Genomic DNA, 21,420 nt, shown 5'->3' on the forward strand with positions numbered 1-21,420 from the left:
TATTGTTTAGATTTCAGGTGCCCTTTCTTAAAATTTCTCCACCCTGGACCAACTTTAGTCGATGTTGAAGTATTTCATGACTGGCAGCAGCCACAGGACTAGTATTGGGTTGCTGCTCCTGCTGTTCTATTAACTAATCTATATCAACTCACAGAACTATTAGTAACAGTGGTATCTACTGATATTTTTAAGTATATTGCCTGAACAACAACACACACATTGTATGTTTTTTTTACACTGCAGTAAGTAATGGTGATGCCTATCGAACATTATTATTTTTTAAGTACAGTGCTTGAACCTGTCCTGAACACACACTTTTTTATATAATAATGATTTGCCTAACTGACTCCATCACAATGCTGCAGCCCACAGCCTTTCACTGATGATAATGGCACAATAGCCCACATCCCTTACTCTTCACTGTAACAAAATTTGCAAAAAGGAAATAAGAGCGGCTAAAGTAGAAACTGAAAAACTAGTAGCAAAGGAAAGCAAAGCGAATCCCCAAAAATTCTTTAAATACATTAATAGCAAGAGATTAAAGAAGGAGAGTATAGGCCCTTTAAAAGACAAGTTGGGAGTCTTAAGCAAAAATGATAATGACATAGCGGACACACTAAATGAGTTTTTTTCAACAGTATTCACTAGAGAGGACCCAATTCAGGGACTGACACACAATCTCAATAATGAGAATATCCCACTGATAGGTACTTATTTAAGCGAAGAAGTAGTCTGTGACCGATTAAAACATTTAAAGATTAATAAATCACCAGGGCCCGATGGTATTCACCCAAGGGTTCTAATGGAGCTTCACTCTGAACTGGCAAAACCGCTATCTTTGATCTTTAAGGATTCAGTTATATCAGGTATGGTTCCCAAAGACTGGCGTATAGCGGAAGTAGTGCCTATATTCAAAAAGGGAAGTAAAGCTGAACCAGGTAATTATAGACCAGTTAGTCTTACATCTATAGTTGGGAAAGTATTGGAAGGTATTCTAAGAGATAGTATTCAGAAGTTCCTTGAAGTCAATAAGGTCATTAAAAGGAATCAACATGGGTTTATGAAGGACAGATCCTGTCAAACCAACTTACTTGGCTTTTATGAAACAGTAAGCGCAAACCTAGATCAGGGTAAAGACGTGGATGTAATCTTTTTAGACTTTGCCAAAGCGTTCGATACTGTACCACACATGAGACTTATCTACAAGCTACAAGAATCAGGGCTAGGAAGCACAATATGCACTTGGGTCAAAAACTGGTTAGATAATAGGGAGCAGCGCATTGTGGTTAATGGATCTTTTTCAACTTGGACTGAAGTGCTAAGTGGTGTGCCGCAAGGCTCAGTATTAGGACCGCTATTGTTCAATATTTTCATTAACGACCTAACAGAAGGTCTAGAGAGCATGTTGTCAATTTTTGCAGATGATACCAAATTGTGTAAGGCTATAAATACAGAGGATGTTGCCGAGTCTCTTCAGAACGACTTAGTTAAATTAGAAGCATGGGTAGCCAAATGGAGAATGCGCTTCAACACAGACAAGTGTAAGGTAATGCACTGTGGTAACAAGAACAAAAATTACACCTACCTACTAAATGGGGTAAAATTAGGGGATTCTTTACTGGAAAAGGACTTGGGTGTCCTCATAGATAGCAAGCTAAGCAGTAGTACCCAAAGTAGGACTGCAGCAAAGAAGGCTAATAAGATATTAGCATGCATAAAACAGGGTATTGATGCTAGGGACGAGAGTATTATACTCCCGTTATATAAATCACTAGTGAGGCCACACCTTGAATACTGTGTACAATTCTGGGCACCGTACTACAAAAATGATATCCTGGAGCTAGAAAAGGTTCAGAGGAGGGCGACCAAACTAATTAAGGGCATGGAGACGATGGAATACAAGGAAAGGCTTGAAAGACTAGGCATGTTTACATTGGAAAAGCGGAGACTAAGAGGGGATATGATCAACATCTACAAATATATAAGGGGACAATACACAGAGCTTGCGTGGGACCTGTTTTTGGTTAGATCAACACAGAGGACTCGTGGACACTCGCTCAGGTTAGAGGAGAGGAGATTCCGCACAATACGGCGTAAAGGCTTTTTCACGGTAAGGACAATACGTGTTTGGAATTCCCTGCCCGAGGGAGTTGTAATGGCAGAATCTGTCAACACCTTTAAGAATGGGTTAGATAAATTCCTAATGGATAAGGATATCCAGGGGTATGGTGCATAGTCATGCATTATAGTTACTATAAATAGGGATAAAATGCAACGGCTGACAGCAGCATCAGTCAGAAATTTTAGTCAAATCATCATGCATAGGAGACCACAAATAGGTTGAACTCGATGGACAATTGTCTTTTTTCAACCTCAGATACTATGTTACTATGTTACATTCACAATGCAGCCCACAGATGACATTGACAGTCTGACACAGTCACAGACATTTCTGCAGCCCTAGTAGACTGATGATGATGATGATGATGATGATGATGATGATGACACAATAGCCCACAATCCTTAATCTTCACTGACAGCTACATTGCAGCCCAGAGGCCTTCACTGTTGACATTGAGTGTAACACAGTTACCCACAGCCCTTCGTCACAGTTACTGCAGCCTGTCCCACACCCTTTCCGTCTGGCATTCTGTGTGAAATGGTGCCCAAACCACACAATAGGGAGTTTTATCAAATCCAAAACACAGACTTGGATGTACTCTGAAAAATGACGTTTGGGTGGGCTCAATTTTCAGGAAACTGAACCCGCACATCTGTACTTTAGAAATTGGCAAACATATACATCTAGTGTAAGGTTCTGCAGTAATAGATCCAGGGCCTTAGAGAGTGGCACCAGGTCAGGTGCTGTAGGGGGGAACATTATGCTTTATACAAAAACAAAATACTAATTGCGGTGGCCACAAATGTGCTGCACAGGGGGAGCACCATTTGCCCCTCATACAGGGCAGATCCAAGGAAGGGGGGATGGGGGTGATAAGTGCCTAACCCTTACCTTGAGATGGCATGTGGGAGCATCCTCCGTGGTGATGCCATCTTTCCAGTGTATTCAGGAAGCTGGCACACGTGCACTAGAGAGCAAAGGCCGTGGCACAGTCCCCGAGTCTTTGCTTTCACTGTTCGGTGCCATCTTCCCAAAGACATCACTGGGTAACTGGCGATGCAGAGGAAGAGGGATCTGCTTACCATAACAAGGTGAGCATATACTTTGGGGAAGGGGCAGGACCTGTGCCCCCACCAGGCATCCCTCCGGTCCACAACCCACCCTGTTGTTTTCAGTGATTAGAACCAATAATGGTATTATTATGGAAAAAACTGAATTAAATGATTGTCTTAGCTTAAACACAAAGGTTTCATGATTTGCATGAGGTAACTTAGAGAAGTGAAGCCATTGTACGTCAAAATTCTTATTAATTATGTAATAAGCTACTAACCTACAAATGCTGTACAAACCAAACATAACACTGGCCCTCATTCCGAGTTGTTCGCTCGCAAGCGGATTTTAGCAGATTTGCTCATGCTAAGCCGCCGCCTACTGGGAGTGAATCTTAGCATCTTAAAATTGCGAACGATGTATTCGCAATATTGCGATTACACACCTCGTAGCAGTTTCTGAGTAGCTTCAGACTTACTCGGCATCTGCGATCAGTTCAGTGCTTGTCGTTCCTGGTTTGACGTCACAAACACACCCAGCGTTCGCCCAGACACTCCTCCGTTTCTCCGGCCACTCCTGCGTTTTTTCCGGAAACGGTAGCGTTTTTTCCCACACGCCCATAAAACGGCCTGTTTCCGCCCAGTAACACCCATTTCCTGTCAATCACATTACGATCGCCAGAACGATGAAAAAGCCGTGAGTAAAATTACTAAGTGCATAGCAAATTTACTTGGCGCAGTCGCAGTGCGAACATTGCGCATGCGCATTAAGCGGAAAATCGCTGCGATGCGAAGATTTTTACCGAGCGAACAACTCGGAATGAGGGCCACTGTGCAGATAGGTACTGTAGACCGGCATACAGCACAAGTAGAGTAATTAGCTGATCATGGAGACTTGGATGTTTAGGGGCTGATTCTAAGTCAGATGCAATTCTATTTGGCTAATGTGAGGGTCCGTGTGTCTACAAGCAGGGAGCTGCACTGCCCACTGATTTTACACTAGCCAACGCAACTGCGCTTGCACCAGCTAGGTGTTGCAGATTCATCTGAAGCAAACTTCCCTTCGCCGTATGCATGACTCAGAAATACCCACAATACTAACATAAGTCATGGTGGTTCCATGCAATCATAATTTCAACCTGTTTCTTTCCCAAAGCCCATGGCAGGCTGGGCTTGGGGGAAGGGCGCCATCTGCCCTCCGGGCCAGTAAAACAAATCTGTTTGGGGCCACAGGCATGGTGTGCATGTGCATAGATTGTGGCCAGGAGACATGCAGAGTGGGGGAGTTTTGGTGGCCTCAGAGTACTAAGGCTTTTGGGAGCGGAGTTTTGGCTGGGCGGAGCTATCTGGGTCACAGGCAAGTAAGTGACTTATGTCGAAGCCACTACCGGTGCTGCTGGCATCATGGGCGCACTGTGATGTGGCTGCAGCTGTGGTTGGTGGGATATCTCTCTCTATAGTTGCAGCATCCTGGAGTCTCACTGCCTAGTACTGCACCTCACACTACTGTTCTGTCCTCCAGAATTATTGTGCACAGCGGCTGCCAACACTGTACAGTGAATGGTCCCTACCCTGGGAGCAGCCCCCCAATGAGTTGAGCTCACTTACAGGCTGGTCCATCCTCTCCTGTTGCCCCATTACTTTTCTATTCCACACTCCAGTCTCCTCCCTGATTTCATCCTAGGACCGCCTCCTGACTTCTTTGCTCCTCTCTGTGCTCTTTGCTCCTACCTCTATTAGCTCCAGAAAGCAGGTAAGGGGCTTGTGGGGAGGAGATAAAGGTTATATGAATCAACCAAAATAATAATAAATCTTTTTATGTACGTTAGAGCAGACAGTATGTACTATATATAACTGTTGCTTTGTGCTCGGCACTCTTGTAATATAAAGTTAATGGATCTAGGTGCCTACCCTTGTGGGTATATCCAATGCCTTTGTATTATGGTGGCACTCACATCAGGACCAGATGAAAATTTTGATAAAAAAAATTAAAATACAAACACATACGGATCGAGCAAAGGGTTCAGTATTATTTACCGGTAGACAGGATGCCGGCTGTCAATATCCCGACAGCAGCATCCTACCCACCAGAATGCCGGCAGCGGGGTGAGCGCAAAGAGTTCCCTTGTGGGCTTGGTGGCTCACTGCGCTCGTCACAGGATCAATTCTCACTCTATGGGTGTCGTGGACACCCACAAGGGGGAATAATCCTGTTGCACCGGGATTCTGGCTGGCAGCATTGTTGGCTGTCGGGATTCCGGCAGCCGGCAAATTAACCGAATCTTCCAGCAACCTTTGGTTCGTCTCAGTTTCTTCCCCTACTCCATCCCATCTGCACCCGCCGCCAACCCCCACTCTCTCACTCCTTCATTCTAACACCAGATTCCATACTTATCCAGTTCAGTCGGCAGGGTCTTTCACCTCTTCAAAGCCAGCTAAGGTCCCATTTCCCTCAGAGTGGGCACTGTTGAGGTGCATGAAGGCTTCCACTATACACATACTGTATTGAGGATATGGGATATATATATATAGTAAATGGGGATGGTGTCTCAATTTGTAATGGATGGTATTTGTTACCGAACTAGTCTAAATAAAAAATGTAGGTAATCAAAATAAAATGTTTACAGGGACGCGTTTCAAACTTACTACTTCTTCAAGGGGTCCATTGACGAAGTCCTAAGGACGAAATGCATTGGGATTCCCCTTTTAAGACCTCCTGCTTAGTTAAGATCCTCTTTTGCTCTTATTTGTCTTGATTTTTTATATTTGCATTGTACTGTAATAATTTAGTTGTATTTTAAATATATTATCATAGACTCTGTTTTAATACAAATTCCCTGTTAAAATTTTATTTAGATTACCTAAATTTTTTATTTAGACTTGTTCGGTAACAAATACCATCCATTACAAATCGAGATACCAGTGGTCGCTAGAACCCTTATCCCCATTTACCACATGTTTTACAGTACTTACCACTACTGTGTATTTAAGAGACAGCTGACGCCCATGAAATTTGGGAGTGTCAACTAAATCAAACCAGTATTTATAGAGCTATATGATATATTCTCATAAGTGGTGCTGTATTCTCTTGCTTTCAAATACAGTATATTATATATATATATATATATATATATGTATATATATATATGGTGTGCGACGGCCATTTTTGGGGTTTTGTGTTTTCGATCTGTATTGGTTTTAACAAAACTGCCCTTGCGGGTTTTGGTTTCGGATCTGTATTTTTTAGAAAAAAAAATCATAAAAACAACTGTAATCACGGAATTGTGGCCTGTTTTTGTTCTACAGTATTATTACCCTCAATAACATTAATTTCCACTCATTTCCAGTCTATTCTTAACACCTTACAGCTCACAATATTGTTTTGATCCAGTTTAGGCCAAAAGGTTACACCAAGGTAGCTGGACAGGGCAGCAGCAGCCCTTGGATATACTGTATATACTGCGAGGAAAAATTATTTTAAAACAAGAATGCATTTTAAAAAATGACGCATTAGGCAAGGCTCAAGATTCAGTTCACAAAAAGATGAATAAGGCAAAAAAGAATAAAAAAGACAATAATTTAGATTTAATTAATTTATTTAATTTATCTTTGATCAAGTTCTTCTGATCCTTAAATATATATTTGAAATGCAGAAGGTGAGAAAAATGATGATTAAGGCAAAGACAAATAAAAAGACATTATGTTAGATTTATTTAATTTATTTAATTTATCTTTGATCAAGTTCTTCTGTTCCTCAAATATATATTTGATTTCAGAAGGTGAGAATAAAGATGATTAAGGCAAAAGAGGAATTTATAAAAGACAATATTTTAGACTGAATTTATGTAATTTATTTTGGATCAAATTCTTCTGTTCCTCAAAGACATATTTGATATGCAGAAGGTTCGCTATACAAGTGTGGAGAGTTTATTTATATTCATTTCATTTAAATGTACTTAATTTATCATTATTATTAATAATATTAATTTTAATTAATCACAATGTGGTGATAACAAGAATTATGAAAATAGGACAATAATACCGCTTTCACATCGCAAATGCCGGATCCCACCCGGTAAGAGAAACATGTCCTTACCGGGTGGGATCCGGCATTTGGTCTCCTTTGATGGCTTTCTGACCCGGCAATATACTTGGTCGGTTGCCATAGCAGCGGGGGGGGGGGGGCAGCAGCAGCAGGGGCGGGGGTGGAGGCGGTGCTGGGAGATGAGCTCATCTCCTGCGCCGCCTCTCCCTATGCTGTGAATGGGAACCGTGTCGCATCGACGCGGCTCCCATTCACACTGCGCCTGACCCGGTATTCGACCCGGGTATAATCCTTCTTTTATACCGGGTTGAATTACTGGTTCAGGCGACCCGCTAATTCGCCGAAAGTGCTTTCACATTGCACACTGACCCATGTCGACACGGCAATATGCCGTGTCGATACCGGGTTATTTGTGCGATGTGAAAGGGGTATCAGTATAACATAAGAATATGAGCTACAGACACAGCACCCTTAAATGGACTGACAGAACACCCCTATATGGATGGAGCAGCTGCAAAATGGTGGTTACGGTGTCGCACAAATGAGACAGAAATATATATAATAATTACACACTGCAGTTAACTTCACCGACAGCATCGCCCAAATGAGTCAGAAATATGTAGAAGTATTTATTATATCACACACTGGCGGTTAAAGTGTCGCACAAATGATTCAGAAATATATATAATAATTACACACTGCAGTTGACTGACAGCGTCGCACAAATTAGTCAGAAATATGTAGAAGTATTTCTTAAATCACACAATGGCGGTGACGGTGTCGCACAAATGAGTCAGATATATATATAATAATTACACACTGCGGTTAACTTCACCGACAGCATCCCACAAATGAGTCAGAAATATGTAGAAGTATTTTTTATATCACACACCGGCGGTTACTGTGTTGCACAAATGAGTCAGAAATATATATATAATAATTACACACTGCAGTTGACTTCACTGACAGCATTGCACAATACGTTTATAAGTAGGAAATAATATAGTGCGGTCTGAGCAGCAGTGTCACAGTACTTGTGAAAATAAACAAAAAATTGTATAGTACACTGGGGTACAGCACCCCTTTTTTAGATACAACATACAGAGAGAGCACCCCTTTTTCAGATACAGCAGACAGAGAGAGCACCCCTTTAAGATTCAACAGACAGGGCACCCCTTTCATATACAGCAGAGATAAGCCAGACAAGCAGTACTGGAGATGGACATGTCCATTCAGTACACTCTCCACAGCCGGAGTGAAGATGACGCCGATGCACGGGACTTATATAGAATCAAAAGCCTGCGAGAATCTGACAGCGGGAAGATGATGTTCAGCCTCACTTTAGGATCCAAGTAAGGTGGGAAGACCCGAGCCAAACTCGGATCCCGCCTTGGATCACAATGTTTGGGGGGAGCTTGGCAACCGGGGAACCTAACCTGCTCATCCCTAATATATATAAATTCCAACATTATGAAGCAATCACAGTAGGGACACATAGGGCCTTATTGTATGCAGGACAATGTAGAGCAATGCTTTTCATCTGTGCATCAGTAACATGCAGTGAGGTCAATGGATGATGAGGCACTCTCTGGTACAAAAGTCAGATTTACACACAATATATGAACCAAGGGGTGCATAATACTCTAATACTGTATATGTTACAAATACTGCTGCAGTTGGTTCTATGGGTCATAGTCAGGGCAGTCAAGAGCCGGGATGGGCCCAGGTACTTTTCAATGGGTGTGGCTTAATCACAGGAGGTGTGGCCATGTACCCTTTGGAAAAAATACTTTTACCATCTCCGCCCCTCTCTCGGCACCACTGGTCACAGTACTCATTTCAGAGAGAGTGAATATGCTTGAAGACTAGAGGAATATAGATCTATATTTGTGCAGTATAGGTAGCTAGTAACTATCATTACATACAGTACTGTGCAAAAGTTTTAGGCAGGTGTGGAAAACATGCTGCAATGTAAGAATTCTTTAACAAAATGCCAAGTGAATGAATCAAATCAATGGGCCTAATTCAGAGTTGATCGCTGTTGTGTGAATTCGCAAGGCGGACAATTATCGATTGTATGCGTACATATCGGGTGTGGTATTGGAGGTCGACCACACTTAGGTCGACAGTGTCTAGGTCAACCACTATTGGTCAACAATAACTAGGTCGACAGGGATTCTAGGTTGATAGGGTCTCTAGGTCGACATGGTCTATGTCGACAGGTCAAAAGGTTGTCAGGAGTTTTGAAATTTTTGTTGGTGTCGTTTTCGCTATACAGTGACTGGGGACCCCAATTAGTGCAGCGCCTCGCTCGCCATGCTTTGGGCAAGGTGCCTCGCGGGTTATCGTTCCCAATCATATTCCACGCGGATCGTAAAGTATGAAAAAGTAAAAAAAAAAGTGAAAAACTCATGTCGACCTTTTGACCAGTCGACCTAGAACATGTCGACCTAAAGACCCTGTCGACCTAGAAACCAGGTCGACCTAGTTATTGTTGACCAATAGTGGTCGACCTAGACACTGCCGACCCAGAGACCGGATAACGCACAGATCATAGTGCGCATGCACGAGGCCTAGAAAAAGTTATTTTTTTGATCGCTAGGCGTACGCAAGATGATTGACAAGAAGGCGGCGTTTGAGGGTGGTAACTTACCATTTTCTGAGAGTGTCAGGGAAAATACAGGCGTTCCCAAGCATTTTCAGGGCGGGTGTGTGACGTCAGCTCCGACCCCGATCAGCCTGACTGTTTCGCACTGTAGGAGTAAGTCTTGGGCTGCGCACACACTGCACAGACTTTAAAAATCATTAAATGGTGACGAATTTGCAGTTGACCAGTGTTTGCAGAGATTTTTGCACGGCGCACGCAGATTTGCATGGGTCGGATTTTCACTCTGGGCGGCGACTATCTGATCGCAGACCTCTGCAAATTCGCAAAGGAGCGATCAGGTCTAAATTAGGCCTTTAAGGCCCATACACACTTGACGATAAAATGAACGACGTCGTTCATTTCAGCCCTCATCAACGACGTCGCTCATTATATCGTCAAGTGTGTATGCATCCGACGACCACCGATGCACGGCCCCGCGGGACGTTAACGACCCTCGCTTATCTGTGGAGCATGTATGCTCAATTTCCACTATGGTCGTTACCGACCAGAGACGTCGTTGAATGTGTATGGTGTGAAAGACCAACGACCAACGACCAAGCCACTGTTCACCAGCCCTGTTCCCAGCTCATTATTTTAATAAACTGTTCAGCTTGGATGCTTCAACGATGAATGGTCTATGGTCTTTCGTCTTTGGTCGTTGGTAGTGTGTATGCTCATGTCGTTTGCTCAGCTGTTCAAGGGAAGTTCAAGGGAAGTCGTTAACGACGGTCGTTAACGATGTGTGCATCGTCAAGTGTGTATGGGCCTTTAGTCAGATGGGGCGGGTAGGTGATGCATATGTTTATAGCACTTTCTCATAACAAAGTTTCAGATATTTCCATAGCTGTTTAAACCAGACACACACTGGGCAAACTACTTTACAACACTTTCTGCCGCGCCCATTTTTCTGTTGCATGCGCTGGTAGAAAAGCCGAGCCACTTGCTTGCACTTGCCCCACAGACTGAAAGTTTCCAGCCAGCCCTTGTCCAAAACCCTCTATTACATGAAAAGACAGATCCAGCCAAGTTCTATCAAATTCAGCTGGGAGATAAGAAAAAATGTTGGTATCTGTGTGTAGCCGCTGTGCCCGTCTCTGAATTAGCCACTCGGGCACATTAAGGAGCAAAACCATATAGGGTGCAAATTCCCATTTGGACAAACTATACCAGGGATGCACATGCAAAATCAGGACATATCTATATATATATTTTCTTCCTGATTTTACATGTACCATAGCACACGGATATTGGTGAACTTTATCTTCATACTGTCATTTTCAGGTGTGGTATAGGAAATTTACATTCAATAGGCCTACTGTCACTAGGTCACCCCAATATGGCCGGCAGGCAAAAGATCGACATGGACAAAATATCAATGCTGGAAAAGGGCAATGAGATGGATGGGTTATATTGTTTCTGTGCAGGGTAAATACTGGCTGCTTGATTTTTACACTGCAATTTAGATTTCACTTTGAACACACCCCACCCAAATCTAACTCTCTCTGCACATGTTACATCTGCCCCACCTGCACTGCACATGGTTTTGCATGCTTTTTTTGGCTTGATAGCAAACCTGAATAAGGCCCAATGTTTTGCAAAATACAAAACGGACCTTACAGATGTATTTACTACTAACTATAATTCAGGTCCCAAAGGAATGTCAGCATTATCACACAATTTACTTACAATGCGCACGTGGTCCTGAGCGGTCTCACTTGGAATGTCAGCTTTTGGTAAGCTCTGCTAATATGGAGACCTAATAGGATTCCAATCATGATATCTCCGGGTTGTGTTACCCCTTCCATCACCGACATAGGTGGAAGTCTGCATTTCTGGTCCACGGAACAGTCCATTAAAATGCAACAGAGGATGACACATAAACAGATGGTATATGTACTGTCCATGATGTGTGAGTTATCCTGCAGGTCATCTGTAAGCAGAATATACACATCACACTTCTTGTTCTACTTTACCACGTTCATCCAATAGATTCCCTGGTTATATTTCTGCACTGTACTGTACTGTGGGGGTAATTCCGAGTTGATCGCAGCAGGAAATTTTTTAGCAGTTGGGCAAAACCATGTGCAGTGCAGGTGGGGCAGATGTAACATGTGCAGAGAGAGATAGATTTGAGTGGGGTGTGTTCAAACTGAAATCTAAATTGCAGTGTAAAAATAAAGCAGCCAGTATTTACCCTGCACAGAAAGAAAATAACCCACCCAAATCTAACTCTCTCTGCACATGTTATATCTGCCTCCCCTGCAGTGCACATGGTTTTGCCCAACTGCTAAAAAATTTCCTGCTGTGATCAACTCAGAATTACCCCCATATGTGAAGAACTCAAGTTTTGAAAATCAGTGACTTATTCACCTCGACTGCACAATTAAATAAGGTTTCCATAATATCCCTTTAATCAGGGGTATAGCCAGAATTTTGTGGGCCACGTAGCAACATTTTGAAGGGGCCCCATCCCAATGCTTCTAAAGAAACTTCTCTGCAGCAGTTGTTAATGTTATGCCCTATAATAGTGCCCTAGTTCATTTTCTGAACCATAGTAGAGCCTTATTTAATGTTATGCCCCATAGTAGTGCCCTAGTTTCTTTTATGAATCGCAGTAGTGCTTAAGTTCACCCTATGTCACATCTCAGAGCTGCCAGTACACATTATGCCGCACAGTACCCCCAATTCACATTATGGTATATAGTGCTCCCTGTTCATATTGTGCCTCATTACAGTGCCCCGGTTTATATTATATAACATTATTTAACATGCCCTCCAGTTCATTTTATACCACACTACAATGAGCAGGTCCAGGGGCATACCTAGATGTATTGCAGGCCCCAAGAAAAAAGTTTAAAAGGACCCCTACGTACCACCCAATGGCGAAAAATGTATATAACACATATAATTGTGACAGGGAAGGTGGCCCCTCTCATCTCTGGGCCCCATAGCAGCTGCACTGCCTGCACCTATGGTAGCTACGCCCCTGTGTATAACACATGTAACTGTGACAGGGAAGGTGGGCCCTCTCAGCTCTGGGCCCCATAGCAGCTGCACACCCTGCACCTATGGTAGCTACACCCTGTATATAACACATGTAACTGTGACAGGGAAGGTGGCCCCTCTCAGCTCTGGGCCCCATAGCAGCTGCACTGTCTGCACCTATGGTAGCTACACCCTTGTATATAACACGTCACTGTGACAGGGAAGGTGGCCCCTCTCAGCTCTGGGCCCCATAGCAGCTGCACTCCCTGTACCTATGGTAGCTACACCCTGTATATAACACATGTAACTGTGACAGGGAAGGTGGCCCCTCTCAGCTCTGGGCCCCATAGCAGCTGCACTGCCTGCACCTATAATAGCTACACCCTGTATATAACACATGTAACTGTGACAGGGAAGGTGGCCACACTCAGTTCTGGGCCCCATAGCAGCTGCACTCCCTGCACCTATGGTAGCTACACTCTGTATATAACACATGTAACTGTGACAGGGAAGGTGGCCCCTCTCAGCTCTGGGCCCCATAGCTGCTGCACTCCCTGCACCTATGGTAGCTACACCCTGTATATAACACATGTAACTGTGACAGGGAAGGTGGCCCCTCTCAGCTCTGGCCCCATAGCAGCTGCTATCCCTGTACCTATGGTAGCTACGCCCTGTATATAACACATATAAGTGTGACAGGGAAGGTGGCCCCTCTCAGCTCTGGCCCCATAGCAGCTGCTATCCCTGTACCTATGGTAGCTACGCCCTTGCCTTTAATCTGTGACTCCTATGATTTACACAGGGTCTGTATCTATCTAAAAGCAGGTGACATGCAGACTTTAAGTCAGCTAGACATAGAATCTGTGTAAGTCGTGAGTGTCCCTGATTAAAGGGACAGTATGACAATCTTATGTTTTAAGGTGGGTACACACTAGGCGTTGTGCTCCATGAGTGACATCGCCTAGTGTGTCCCTCTCCCGGTCTGGGAGGGGGACAGGCAGTCATGGGCAAACACATAATGCTAGCGATATCGCACAGTGACATCATGCTGCGGATGGGCCGTGCATGCAGTTTTGGGTGATAAGTCTAAATTGAGCTGCATGCACGGCCGACAATGAGGGTCGTTAAAGACCCGCGGGGACGCACACTGGCCGTCACCAGCCGGATACACATACAGTACACGATATCTCTCAGGAGAGTAAAAATTAGCAATAGTGTTTACTATGGGGGCAATTCAGATCTGATCGCTGGGCTGCTAACTTTGCTGTCCTGCGTTCAGATAGTCACCACCCATGGGGAGTGTAAATTCACCCCCAGCCAAGTGTGCGATCGCATGTGTACTCTGAGCTGCAAAAATCCAGTGTGTGCAGTCTGTGCGCAGCCCAGGACTTACAGCTACAAAGCAATGACAACGGGCTGACCGGGGCCGGAGTGGAAATCACACACCCGCCCTGAAAACGCTTGGGAAAACCTGCGTTTTTCAGGACACTCCCAGTAAATGGTCAGTTACCACCCACAAATAGCCTATTCCTGCCAATCACCTTGCAAACCCCTGTGCAATCGAAATTTTTGCACCATCCTGTCGCTGGTTTGCAATGCCTGTTGTTGTTGTTTACAACGCACGTGCATATTGCGGTGCATACGTATGCTCAGTCTATCACTGATCACCCGCTGAAACGCACAGCAACGATCAGATCTGAATCACACCCTATATCACCTACTGTGTACACCCCTTAAGTAACCCGGACATCCACTCAGCAATGAGTGAACCGTAATGGATAAGCCAAAATGTCAAAGTTATTTTATTTCCTCCTAACGCATCTTAGGGTCTGATTCTGCACTCAGCCACACTAGCCTATCTCCTAATGTCTGAATCCGCTCATGTATACCCAACATCTGTGTATTTACTAAGCTAGTGGCAATAGCATGAGAGCGTTCTTAGAATAGATGTCTTATACTTACATTGCCACAAGTGTCTATCAGTCTCTCACTGCAATCACTCGCAGCTTTATAGAGAGCCCTGTAATTATATGTAATAACCTGAATCAATGCGGAAATGGTTGTGTTCTATTCATAGTAACATTCCCTTATCATAACGAGTTAAGCTTGATGCATTCTCTGCGGCCAGTTTGCAGATGGGATCTGTGGCCATTAGAGTTTAGGGAAAGGAAATTGCAGGCGTAATTGTGCAGATGTGACTTCCCTGCGGTGTGTAGTGATACAATGTATTCCAGTAAACAAGGCTCCATTACTGACAGGCCAAAGCTTGTCGTGATTGTAATTAGAGAAGCACATCAAAGATGCACTCTGAAATGATGACGGAGAAAATTTTTAATAGGACAAATTGTGTCTTCTTTATTAGTAGTATTGAAATCATTAGCGTTTCCCATGGCATTATTAACGAGGTCAAGCGAGTAATGAGGCTCGCGCAGGTGCTGTTGTTCTTGCGGCTGCTAGCCTTTGCTGTACGCAATTGCGATTATATGCTAATATGGGTAGAAGCTAGCCTGAGCATAGGAACGCCCACTGCTGTCAAATAATTTCCATCCGACGGTGTAAAATTGCTTATACATCGGTACCATCGTTGCATATCGGATCATGTCGCAGAGTCTGAGTGCCTCTAAAGACACGCAGGCTCAGATGCGCTCCTGGGATGCAGGGGACTCTCTAGTAGCAAGTAAGATCGCAACTGCTAATTTATGCACCCCCAGAAAACTGCATCTGAACGTCCATGACACACCTGCATCTCATCTGACCTCTCCCCATTACCCCCCCCCCCCCCCCCCAAACACGGGTATGTATCATTGGATTAACCCTAACTAGGTCGACAGCCTTTAAGTCAACCACTATTGAACGACAGTGACTACGTCGACGCCTGGAATAGGTCAACAGTCATGAGGGCAACACGGAAAAAGGTCGACATGAGTTTTTGAATTTTTTGGGTGTCGTTTTCTTCGTAAAGTGACCGGGAACCCAAATTAGTGCACCGTGTATGCAAGCAAAGGTTCCTCGCTGCGCACGGCACAGGTTACAATTCCCAATCGTTGTCCACGTGGATCATAAAGTAAGAAAAAGTTTAAAAAATGAAAAAAAAATTGAAAACTCATGTCGACCCACTGACCATGTTGACCTAATGAAAGTCGACCTTCCATGGTTGACCTAGTGACTGCCGACCTAGACAGGGTCGACCTAAACACCAGATACCCCCAAGCTCTGTCTTCCTGTCATTCACCTTGCAATTAATTCCTTGGTGCAACCGCCATCGCAATCCACTATCTGCATGTGCGCACTTTGGCTCAGACGCATGCGCTGTAAGAAAACATTGAACAATGGCCCTCATTCCGAGTTGTTCACTCGCAAGCTGCTTTTAGCAGCATTGCACACGCTAAGCCGCCGCCCTCTGGGAGTGAATCTTAGCTTCTCAAAATTGCGAACTAGAGATTCTCAAAATTGCGAATAGACACCTCTTAGCAGTTTCTGAGTAGCTCCACACTTACTCGGCATCTGCGATCAGTTCAGTCCGTTTCGTTCCTGGTTTGACGTCACAAATACGCCCAGGGTTCGCTCAGGCACTCCCCCGTTTCTCCAGCCACTCCCGCGTTTTTCCAAGAAACGTCAGCGTTTTTTCACACACACCCATAAAACGGCCAGTTTACGCCCAGAAACACCCACTTCCTGTCAATCACATTACGATCACCAGAACGAAGAAAAAAACGTGAGTAAAATACCTAACTGCATAGTTACATGCGCAGTTAGCGGGAAATCGCTACGATGCGAAGAAAACTACCAAGCGAACAACTCGGAATGACCACCAATGTACGTATAATAGCCCCTTTGCAACAACATCTGAGCATCATACAGCGATTAACACTTTCACTAGATGTCCAGAAATAGTAAATTTGTCATAATGATAATATAAAATGTATTCAACGAACAATATATGATTTTTTTTTTTAGTTTCCGTAATATCTCTTCCTTGAAGTCCATCTAGGGGATGCCATCACCTCTGGGTTATGTATAGTGAGCTGTGGAGGTGGGCACTAGCTAGCTTAAAACTGACTCCCACCCAGGGGCTGACTGGCAACTTAGCCTGGGGGGCAAATGCAATCAAGTGGACCTTGCATCTATCTCTGATTGCCCCTACATAGCTGCCTCTCATTACCCCCTCCATCGATTTTTCTCACTACCAGTTCCTTTGATATAACAATTAGCCCCTCACAGCATACTTTGATATCAGCGCTTGCGATCACTTCAGTCTTTTTGGTGCCGGAAAAATTGACGTCAGACACCCGCCCTGCAAACGCCCGGACACGCCTGCGTTTTCCCTAGCACTCACAGAAAACGGTCAGTTGACACCCACAAGCGCCCTCTTCCTGTCAATCTTCTTGCGTTTGGCTGTGCGAATTGATTCTTCGCTAGATCCATTGAACAGCAACGATGCTCTTTGTACCCGTAAGACACGCGTGCGCAGTTTTGAATGTTTTTTACATGATCACTGTGCTGCGAAAATCTGCAGTGAGCGATCAACTCGGAATGAACCCCATAGTCTCCTCCACAAGCAGGTCCTCCTGAAAATCAGGCTCTTCCAGCTGCAAATTCTGCGCAGATGGTGGTAATATGCTGTTCGCACCAACAGCTCCTCCCAGTTGGGTACACTGCACCTTGGGATGAGAGAACTCTGTAAGAGTCCACATCGACTGTAGATGATGGGGGTACCTGTTCCTCTTGGGGCACCCCTGCAGGCTGGGCTACTGCTTTTCCCGCTGATAAAAGAAGCTTTCATAGTTGTTGTCTTTCATCATCTACTCTGCGACACTGATCGTGCCAGAATGGAATATCCCAATTGGACCTTATTTACCCCCAAAATGATGGAATATTTCAGCAGGATAATGAACCATGTCATCGATCCCAAGTTTTCCAGGATTGGTTTGAGGAGCATTCTAGAGAGGACCGACAAATGGTGTGGCCACCACGTTCACCCAACATGAACTCAATCGAGACTAGGCACCTATCCCATGTCTTTTGGCACTTCAATGTACACACACAGCCCAGTACAGACACTATTACACCATGCCATATATACATACACATCCCAGTACAGACACTATTACACCATGCCATATATACATACACATCCCAGTACAGACACTACTACACCATGCCATGTATAAACACACAGCCCACTACAGACACTACTACACCATGCCATGTATATACACACACAGCCCAGTATAGACACTACTACACCATGCCATGTATATACACACACAGCCCAGTACAGGCACTACTACACCATGCCATGTACACACATACACACACACACACACACACACACACACACACAAACACACACACACACACACACACACACACACAGACACACACACACACCCCAGTGCAGACCCTACTACACCATGCCATGTATACACACAGCCTAGTACAGGCACTACTACAACATGCCATGTACACACACACACAGCCCAGTGCAGACCCTACTACACCATGCCATGTATACACACACAGGCCAGAACACTACTACACCATACCATGTATACACACACAGCCTAGTTCAGACACTACACCATGCCATATATACACACAGCTCAGTAGACACTACTACACCATGTCATGTACACACACACACAACCCAGTATAGACACTACTACACCATGTATATACACAACCCACTGTAGACCCTAATACACCATGCCATGTATACACACTGCCTAGTGCAGACACTACACCATGCCATATATACACACACAGCTCAGTAGACACTACACCATGTCATGTATACACACACAACCCAGTGGAGACACTACTACACCATGCCATGTATATACAGCCCAGTACAGACACTACATCATGCCATGTATACACACAACCCAGTACAGACACTTCTACACAATGCCATGTTGTCAAAGTCGAAAAATATCGTAATACATATACTATGTACTAACACCAGGCGCATGCCCGCTGTGCGCGCGCCCATGCTGCCGTGTCTGCGCATACTCGCAATTTGCGTATGATTGCTCCCGCGTTCCTGCGCGTGGTGTGTGCATTTACGGTAGAGTTTGTGAGTGCAAGGAGGGTTATCAGAACATTTCATATTTAACCAAAATAGTGCACATTGTACACATGGCCCCCTGCACCACATCAGAAAGAAATAGCTGTTTAAAATAGTTACTGAACAAAGGAATTCACCTTTACAGGATAGGAGAGGACAGAACAAGGTTACAAGGTGGTGTTTGGTATTCAGCTGTAGGGTATTTTAAGGGAACCATTCCGGTGTTGGTTAGAGGAAGATCGCATGTTTCAGCGTATAGTTATGTGCAGAAGTAGAATATAGATATAAAACTGTATTTAACATGTATTATGTATGCGGCGGGAATCCAGAGGATACCACCCACAAGAGCAGTTGGGGAAAGACATCGTCCACCTTTTCAAATCAACCTATGACCTCTTTTGTAATGTAAGGACACATCCCTGTGTCCAATAGACAAAGGGATTACAGTGACCATTGAATTGTTTTGGATGAAGTGAATAAATAGAGCTTGCAGCAGGCTTGGTCACACAAGACTCTGAACGCTATCTGTATGACCAGCGGAGGACCGGATCCGGGAAGCGCTTGCGAACAATTCTCACGTATGTACATTCTCTGTAGCCATTATTCTCCATTATTCTGTTGTAGATTCTTCTTGTTAGCCTGTAGAGTATAAACTGTACTGTTATCCCCTTTCTATTAATCCACTGTGGTGTTAGAGCCCAGCGGTTTACTACAAAACGGTGTTGTGTCCTCATTTCCCTGCTAAGGTTTAAAGTGTATTACATTACCTAACTGTTTAAGGTTTTAGAGTGTATTGATAAGATGTGTACGCGCTGCGGATACTTTGTACCGTCAGTGCTGCGTAAGGTTTAAGGTATAACATCATTGCAGTGTATAACTGTATAAGGTTTTAAGGTGTATTAATTGGGTGTGAACGCACTGCTTGTGCTTTGTACCCACAGTGCGGCGTTTGTACGCTAAGTGCATACACGGTACGGGACTCTGTGCGCAAATAGCGTACGGAGTACGTAGCGTGAGCTAGAGACCGCAGCAGCTCCATGGTAAAGGTGTGTTTAAAGGTATAGCTTTGTGTTTAAAGGTAATATTGACATTATCAATTGAGGGCTACGTCTGGGATTTCCTCATACCCACAGCCTAGCAGGTTAAAGCAGACTCTATCTATCAGAAAAAGGGCGGACAGGTATCCTACATAAGCTTTTTTTCTGGCTGTAGAATACACTGGTAAACCCTATTTCATTGCTGATAAGATGGTGTCTGCTCTGCAAGGTTTGTTGGGATGCTGGTGGAATCCGGAAGGTAAGAACGCAAAGCTATTTTTAAAGTCTGTAAATTTCTGAATACAAGCATACACCTGTACTCTGCATATCTGATTATATTGTTGCAAAACAAGGTTCAAATGAGTCATATTGTGTTTGATTCAGATTGGATTGCTTATCTGTTTAAGTAGGTTTAAAAGTATATTTAAAAGTTGCTGCAATAGCCTTGATAAAGTGTTTTTTTTTTTTTTAACTCAGGCCTAAAAATAACTTCAGGGGCTTGCATGGTGTGTGATTTCTTTGTGACAGAGGAAGCCGCATGGTCTGGCCTCCATTTTGTGTAACCCTCATGGATGTGGAAGGGGGAGGAGCAGCGGCCATGTTGGGAAGGTCATTTTTTTTAATGGCTGATTTTCACTGCCAAGAATAATCAGCCATCCTTGGTCAAAAAGAAATCACCATTTATGAGTTACCAATGCATTTATTTAACCCATGCCATAGTCAATTACAAATAGTTTCAGATGGGGCTTAATGAAAGTTAATAGTAAGATGAATATTTGATGTAAAAACCACACACAGATATAAACAAATGTTTTTTTTTCTTTACCTCTAGGATTCAGTTAACTCTGCTTGATGTAAGATAGCCATTGGAATGCAACTTAACCTGTGTAACTGCTTTTTCCTAGCAGTGAAAAACCACCTTCACAGACAATCAAAAGCACAGCATTCATATGCAAATTAGAAGCACTTAATGGGTACATGAGTCTCAGGAGACCAGTGAATGGTACATAGATATAATATTATAATTATGTGTGTATTTCAATGTATGTTCTGCAAGATAGCTATCCAATATGAATCATACCATTGGAATTATTGATTACTAGATTCATTTAGACCTGTATTTTGTACTCTGTATACCTGCTCGCATTATTGCCATAAGCATTGATAACTAGATTCATTTTGACCTGTACTGAGAAAATTTGTTGCTATTTAGTTAAAATATAGAGTTAATATTTAAGGGAGTAAGTGTAAGCTGCACACGCAGCCTGGCTTTGTTATAAAGGTTGACACAGAGGAAACTGTGTGTAGTGTTAAATGAGCGATTATAGGTAATATCGCTTACATTTATAGAAGTGTGGGATTTGTAGTACTGCGGACGTACGGCCTTTGTACACATGTCTCGGACAACGTGCGGGACTGCGTACGCAACGTAAAGCCATACACACGTGGCGTGTTTACGCAACGTGCG

At 43.8% G+C, this 21,420-nt stretch overlaps 1 protein-coding gene across 1 annotated transcript in view; it reads right to left on the minus strand.

Annotated features, from left to right (window-relative positions):
* The window catches only part of LOC134934188 (extracellular calcium-sensing receptor-like), a 92,794-nt gene that overhangs the window by 27,509 nt on the left and 43,865 nt on the right, over nt 1-21,420 (minus strand). The window contains exon 4 of the mRNA XM_063929679.1: nt 2,781-2,865. Within this exon, the coding sequence (XP_063785749.1) occupies nt 2,781-2,865 (85 nt within the window). The remainder of the gene's footprint in view (nt 1-2,780; nt 2,866-21,420) is intronic.

Source organism: Pseudophryne corroboree, chromosome 6, assembly GCF_028390025.1.
Source record: "Pseudophryne corroboree isolate aPseCor3 chromosome 6, aPseCor3.hap2, whole genome shotgun sequence".
NCBI classification, from domain to species: domain Eukaryota; kingdom Metazoa; phylum Chordata; class Amphibia; order Anura; family Myobatrachidae; genus Pseudophryne; species Pseudophryne corroboree.